The following is a 7615-nucleotide window of genomic DNA, read 5'->3' on the forward strand; positions in this document are numbered from 1 at the left end:
TAAATAAATAAAGTGGTAATTATGCTATAGGATAAAAGTTGAAGGCACAACTATGACATAAGTAGTTGAAAGGGGGTTACATTTAAAAATTTTAAATCAAATAATACTGATAATAATACCCGGTTACTAATCGGGTCATGACCCGCAACTTCCCCTTCATTAACTTAAAATTAGGGTTTATCAATTTCATCAAGAGCAATTAACACCATGATCCGATCTTCTTCTTCTTCACGTTCTTTACACAAGTTAACTGCTTTGTGTAAAACCTTATTGTCTGCTCCATCTTACCGATCTCCAGTTACGGCAACCGCCATTCGCCGGTTCACAAACGATGCTATCATCGGAAATAGAAGACAAAATGGTATACATTATTATTATTATTATTATTATAAGATTAAATATGTTTTAAATATGTTTTTTTGTCATAAGCTATACAAGGGAATACTATTCTATGCGTTTACTTTGTTAGGTTTATTGTCGTTACCATTACAAACTGAACTGAGACCCTTAAGATTCTCGTCGCTGCACCGCTGCAATTCAATGGGTGACCGGGTTTTATTACCTAGTTATTATTATTGTCGTTGCTGCTGCTGCTGTTATTATTATTATTATTATTATCATCATCATCGGTTTTAAATGTGTTTGCAGGAGATTTTAGCTCTATAGTTTCTCTACAGTCAAGATTTCAGCTTGCTAGGATCAACGCAGGTGGTAACATGAGTTATTATGTAGCGAGATCGTTTGCATCAAAAGCTTCACGATCAACAAGTAAGAATGCATCAGAGGTTGGATTTTGTACTCTTTTGCTATGCTAGATTAGAATCTTTATGTATGCAAACGAGCATGCCTACAAGTGTGTTGCTGTGGGGTTTTATCACCTCTTTGACACATTTTTAACCACGCTAACCAAACAAATGAAATTACTAAATTAGATTTATATTAAGTTCACATTAGATTGATATTAAGTCAGTGACTTCTAAGGTTGCTTCAAAACCTGCTCGCCTACTTTGTAGACCTCCCAACCAAATCAAAATTTTGGGGCGACTTCTGACGAAGATATTGTCACTAGGTGAGGCTAAAAAACGGACACGGGGTACAGACATATATGTTAAGAACACTTATGCTTAAAGGGTTGTGCAATAGGCATTGTACAGTGTAAGCAACTGTAGACGTAGACACGTAGTCGGTTATTGTTGTTATTAGAATCTTATTGCGTATTTATGTAAACAAAACAGTTTTTGTTTCACAATTGCTCTGCTTGATGCTTCACAATATATGGTAAACAGTAATAGGAATTTGGCTTTTAGAATTCAACACCTTGTACATAGAACTTGACAATTCATTTTATTTTGCAAAAAATTATATGCGTTTATTGAAACTTTTTAAACGTTTAACATCCGAACTTTTCTCTTATTTTTATAGACTAGGAAAGAAGTTACCACTTTTGAAGATCCATTTGATGCACCTACTTACAATATACCCGAAAAGCCGATGACATTTACAGAAGGAGCTTCATATAGTGTTGTTATCCTAGCGGGCCTTGGGATCGCTGCCGCTGCAGGTTATGGTGTTTTCATCGAGCTTATCTTCGAACCAAAAGAGTAAGGCTTTATTCATCATCATCATCATCATCGTACTCAGTATATCCCACCAATAGCAATGCTATGGTAGGGTCTGAGGAGGGTAAGATGTAGACAACCTTACCTCTACCCCATAGGGATAGAGAGGCTGCTTCCGATGAGACCCCCGGCTCGATAGTAGTTTTGCATCAAGCCTTGGACATAAGGCACATAGCACTCAATCATCGGGACACCGGCTGATTGGTGCATGTGCCCTTGTCTTTCGGCTATCAACGCCACCACATGATGCCTGAATAACCTTCCCCCACTTTTAACGTTATTTTCACGAGATTAGTAAAATAACGTCAAAATTAGTGCAATTTTACTTTTGCCCACCCGAGAGTTCACACATATATACATTATATGCGTGCACCGCCAGCAGGGCAATGAGTAAGGCTTTATTGCAGATATTATATACTTTTTACTTATTTTTCGTTAATTTACAATCTTTTATTCTTTTTTTCTTGTACAAAGTTTTTAACAAAGCCCTGAGCAGAATTCAAGATGATAGTCAGGTTTTCTCATTGTTCAAGATTTGTGTTTGAAATGAATCTTGTTTGTAATATGCTTAACGTGTATCAGGTTCGTGTCAGGATCGGTTCACCGATTACTGGGTATGGTCAAGAAAGTAGAAACCGAGCGGCCCGTCAACGGATCCCTAATAGAGTTTGGAAAGATGATGGTGTTGAGCATGTTGAGGTTAGTGTAAATATAAGTTAGAAATACGAACTTTTAGCACCCTGCACCCACTTTCAAAAATAAGAACTTTTACAACCCCGCTTTCAAAAATAACCAACCTGCACCCACTTTCAAATATAACTAACCTGCACCTGTTAAATTACCAATTTACCCCTCGGTCTTACTAACAAACTCCATTAACTCTCAGTTTCTACTTCCCTACGCTTCTGATTAATGATTGAATGTTTGTTTGTAGGTTCAGTTTTATATCCGGGGCCCACATGGAGCAGGTAGGGTTTTTACGGAGATGTTTAAGGACCAAGAGGATAAACAATGGAAGTTTATGTATCCGCAAGTTGAGATTAACTCACCATCCCCATCAAGAATGTTACTTGAATCTTATCTTCCTACCTGATTATGGTATTATCATTTTCATTCCTGATTTTATAAATAAATAACATTTTATATGATAGGTGTTTGTTTTGTGTTTGCGCAGGTAAATGATAACACAGATAAATGATAACACGCCTGCCTCAGTTTTTCAAATGCGATTGGTTTGTTCTAATATAAGTTCCAAGGCACTAGCATGTAGAGATGTTCAACGAAACCGGTTCCTGGAACCGAACCGGTGGACCCGAACCGGTTCCTACCCGTTTTTTGTAGGAACCGGACCCTATCTGATTCAACCCGATGATCCGTGACCGGTTCTTGCATTTCTGAGTGGGGGCGGGTAGGAACCGGAACCGAACCGGAACCGGTTCTGGAACCGGAACCGAACAGGAACCGGTTCCTAACCGGTTTTTTGGTCGTTTTTTGACCGTTGGGGTCAAAAATAGCCGTTTTTTGACCGGTTACGGTACAGGAACCGGGTTAGGAACCGGTAAGAACCGGTTAGATAGGTTAGGGGACCGAGGGTAGGAGAACCGGTTTAAAAGGGGGTTTTGAATATAGGAACCGGTTAGGAACCGGTTCCGGTTCCTAGTCCCAAACCGTTTTGAACATCTCTACTAGCATGGATGGTTTGATCAAGTTTTTTTATGATTTTTTTTTTGACATTATGTTCATATAAGATATTTGTATCATTTTCCTTTCATAACATTAACAAAAAAGATATGTATCAAACAAAAGGCAGCCAGAACATATGCTAAATTAATTTAGCAAATGAAATACTTCATAGAAAATGAGTCAATTCATGTATACAGGATTTCACATCTAATGATCATATGGTTGGAACATTATTAAAAAAACATTAGTTTTTTAGGGTTATAATTTAAATATCAATTTTAAACTTGGATGATTACGTAAACGCCTCTCGTTTTGTTGGCAAATCAAGTTCAGGCTCGAGTGGATTGAGGGGAGAGAAGTAGTGATCTACCATGTCCTGTGTTACGTGTGCTAAGCTCGGTGGGTCCCACTGTAAGTTAAGAAATCAAAGACAAGTCCATGTTAACAAAGATGGCAGCATTCAAAAACAAAATGAGGCTAAAATTGAGTTGAATGATGCATTTTGTATTCTAGAATACTCGAGTGGTGCAAGATCAAAGAATCTACGCAAGAAGCGTAATTTAGTAACTAAATCTGTAGCGAATGTTAGTACCTTTGGTGTAAAATCTTTATCAACCATTCGAGCCCGGACACCCTGTTAGAAAAAAAATACAATCTTCATGTTAGAAAAACTATTTCGTAAAACATAATCCAAATAGAACGATTAACACACCTCACAAAAATCACTGGACATCTTGCACGACATTGATCGTGACGTTAACCGAAATTCACGAATTAAGCACTGATCAAGTGTCTGAAACCGCCCTTCTCGTATCTAAACACAAAGTTAACAAAAATAAACTATAAAACCAAAATCGAGGTGAAAACGCTATCTTGAACATACTTACTGATCTCAATGAAATCTTCAAGCTCAATGGTGAAGCATATTTTAGTTTCTTCAGAGCTGATTCACACCACCCATCGTGCGTTTTTGCAGCTTCGCTTTCCTGTCAGTTTTTTCAGATTCATAAATCTTTAAAAACCGAAACTTAAACGTAAAAAGTTCAAATATTACCAATGCTTCAATGATTTCTTCAACACTCTCTTGACTGAAACATTTATCAACCATATCCATCCTAACCATATAAAGGTAAACCACATACCGTGAAAAGTTAAAAACCAAGAGTAGAAACTTATTTACACACACAAGAAAAAAAAAGAAAAAAAGGTTCACCTCTTTAACACACTGTTATTATCTGGAAAGTCAAAGTCAGTGTACTTCTCAAGAGAAGTTTCAATGACAGAAGGATCATCGGTTACAAGATTCTTGAGACATTCTTCAATTTCTTTAACTCTCTATGGGTGAGGTTTTCATAGAACTGATGAAATCAAACATATGATGTTAACGTTACAAAAAGTGTCTAAAATAACTAACCGTGCTGTGTGAATAGTGTGTAGCAAGCCCACACGCAAGTGTTTCTACACCGTTTAGTCTGTCCCCTGTTAGCCCCAAATACTCACCTGCATACAAGTTAATGTTTATTTCATTACGCCATTCTTAACCAAGTGAACATTATTTTAAAGTAAATTACGGCTTCGTCCCTGTGGTTTGGCCAGAATTGCCACTTTCATCACTTTTCTTGGACATGAAGAACCACGATTTACTCATTTCCGTTATTATTTGAATTTCAGTACTCTAATCTGTACCAACATTTAGTATACAATACCTAAATAACCAGGAAGACGTGAAAGGTGAAATGAAGCACCGGCATCAGGATGGAGCCCGATTAATGTTTCAGGGGTAGCATAAACCTACAATGCAACAGAATTCTTGAAATCTAATTGAAAGAAAGCTTTAGTCGTAGTTAAGTTGTTAGAGACCAATTACAGTTTTATTGGTTGCAATCCTAAACGTTCCCGGGATGGAAATTGCAGCCCCTCCACCCATGGTAACGCCATCCAAAATAGCCACCTAAAAATGACAACAAAAGTATAAGTCTACTTCATGATCCAATATCTTTTATGTTAGTAGCAAGTAGCAACTCTTTAGTGCTTACATGTGGTTTTAAATATGTATGTAGAAGATATGCAAAACTATACACCTTCCTAAATACTTCTTTGCTACCCTCAATATTGCCTGCACAAGATTCAGATGAGTTGTAAACATATTGAAAACAACATTTGATTTTTTTTTACCTTTTTTAATCATATCACGCACGGAGACTATATCTGCACCAGCACAAAAAGCATTGCCACTGCCCTACAAGGAAAATGCAGAAGTCAGAACTATGAACGGCTTCTTCATACTGTAAATCTAAAGGTGCAAACGAGCCAAACTGCTCGTGAGCAACTCAAAATCCGCTCTACTAAATAAATATAATTGATCAGTAATAATAAACGAGCCCATCGCAAGAAAAAATCGAGCATGAAAAAATACTCACGGGACACGAGTCGAGCTCAAGCTCAAGCTCGGGCTCTCATAAGTTAAACAAGCAGAGCCCGAGTCGGATCGGCTCGTTTACATTCCTATCATGAAAATTTTGAGATGAAGAACCAATCACTCACCTTCATTACCACAAAACCTACATCAGGGTTGTCTTCCCAACTCTCATATAGTCTGTGTAGCCTGCTCATCTGCATATTTTCATCGCGTTAGACTGTTTCTAACTTGTTACAAATTTGCTAAGGTTATGCTTCATTGAGCTGATTGGCCATTCGTTTTCACGATAAATATGATCTGGCCACCGTAGTGCCCGTGGAGTATAATCAGTTGTTAGGTCTTGAACTTGGGGATCATGGAGTTGTAACTTTTACAGAATGTGTCATTCACAGTCTCAATGTTCAATTCTTAACAGACTTCTACTTCTGTTATGTACCGTATCCAATTAGAAAACAGATCATGTAATTATAATTAACTAATAACATTTCACCAAGAATGGATAGTTGTTATTCCCTAATAGGCCACGCGGCGTTTAGTTACTGAACCAAATTTTTCTTCCTTTAACCAATTTACGTGTCTACCCCTGAACCTCATTAGAGTTATCATACGGCCTTTAAACTTTAATATTTCTTTTTCTTTAATGAGTTGCATTTCAACCTCCGAACTTTAATAGCTTTATCATACGACCCTTGACGTTTAAAAAAGTTATTTTCTTTCTTTCCTTAGCAAATATTATTCTTCTATTTGTTTTTATAAGTTTAACTTTTTGAATGATTTCTTTTAACTTATTATAACTAAAGCTAACTTTTAATTTTAGACATGTTTACTTAAACGTGTGTCGCGTAACTTGCTTACTTTTACCGTCGTTAAGGTCAATTCTCAATCCCACGTGGTCTATATTAACCCACCAACATACCATGTATATAAAAACAAGGTTAAGTTATTCTACACAGTCTCCTAAATCTAGGAAGGGTACAAAGACACAATGGATCGCAACATATAACACAATGTCAACAAAAAATGACACAATGACGAAAATAAACAAAAAGCATGATGATAAATAAAAATACACAATGATCTGAATAAAAATATTAAAATCTAAAAGCTAGAAATCGAAAAGCGAAAACCTAAAAGCTAATATCTATCGTAGGAGTTGGATAAGACGGTTCCAAATTCCAATGCCACTAGTTTGAGTTCAATCGGACCTACAACTACCTATTTTAACCTAAACCTGTAGAAAATCAAAATATATCCTCACACTAGCTGTATAGCATTTGTAAGTATTGAATATTCACATAAGTAATCAAATTACCAGAGGCATGTTGAGCGCATTGAGAACCGAAGGTCTGTTGAGAATTGCGGTTCTCGAACTGGCATTGCCTTCCACTAACACCTGTAAAATCATCATCAAAAAATTAACAAAATTTGTGTAAACAAGTACACGTGTGTGATAGTTGAAGTTACACCCACAAATGAATCAGTGAGTAATTGGTCACTGCTAAAACTTCGTTGGAATTGATTGAGAAAATACAGATGACAATGACGTCTTCTCGAAAACCTATGCATTCTCACAAGTAAACCTAATTTAATTTGGGCAAGTATAGCGATTAACTAAACGTAAGTAAAAGTTTCACAAATATGGTTCGATTTTCTCCTTGGAAAACCAAAACTTACCTTTCGGTTTATAACGACTATTTATTAGACCAAGCGGTATAAACCCCCCATTGGTGGTCCAACATGATAACGCTGTCACTTTATCATAAACGAAACACCCAAACCCGAGAAAAAATTAACTCGAACTTGAACCGAAGTAATTCGGGTTTGATTTATAAGTTTCGAATAAACTTTTACTTTTTAAATTAAATATATGTTTCAGTATAATAAACTTACTCTT

The 7615-nt window shown here is 36.6% G+C and overlaps 2 protein-coding genes across 2 annotated transcripts; one reads left to right on the plus strand and one right to left on the minus strand.

Annotated features, from left to right (window-relative positions):
* The first annotated feature begins 207 nt into the window (after positions 1–207).
* On the plus strand, positions 208–2871 carry LOC143585232 (putative mitochondrial import inner membrane translocase subunit TIM21). Its single transcript, XM_077067062.1, has 7 exons — positions 208–361; positions 649–785; positions 1423–1601; positions 2086–2134; positions 2202–2318; positions 2554–2717; positions 2810–2871. Exons 1-6 carry the CDS (start codon positions 208–210, stop codon positions 2710–2712), a joined length of 795 nt encoding a protein of 264 aa, XP_076923177.1. The 3' UTR covers positions 2713–2717; positions 2810–2871.
* A 601-nt stretch (positions 2872–3472) lies between these two features.
* Positions 3473–7297, minus strand: LOC143585233 (3-hydroxyisobutyryl-CoA hydrolase-like protein 1, mitochondrial). Its single transcript, XM_077067063.1, has 14 exons — positions 7192–7297; positions 7034–7114; positions 5847–5915; positions 5478–5541; positions 5339–5418; positions 5170–5253; positions 5009–5093; positions 4717–4802; positions 4516–4637; positions 4357–4417; positions 4190–4288; positions 4015–4116; positions 3895–3936; positions 3473–3711 (listed from the first exon to the last, which is right to left on the minus strand). Exons 1-14 carry the CDS (start codon positions 7285–7287, stop codon positions 3595–3597), a joined length of 1188 nt encoding a protein of 395 aa, XP_076923178.1. The 5' UTR covers positions 7288–7297; the 3' UTR covers positions 3473–3594.
* Between the last annotated feature and the right edge of the window lie 318 nt (positions 7298–7615).

This window comes from Bidens hawaiensis, unplaced genomic scaffold, assembly GCF_021521415.1.
Source record: "Bidens hawaiensis isolate Kalapana, Puna unplaced genomic scaffold, B.hawaiensis_p1.1 tig00033628_1, whole genome shotgun sequence".
Lineage (NCBI taxonomy): Eukaryota > Viridiplantae > Streptophyta > Magnoliopsida > Asterales > Asteraceae > Bidens > Bidens hawaiensis.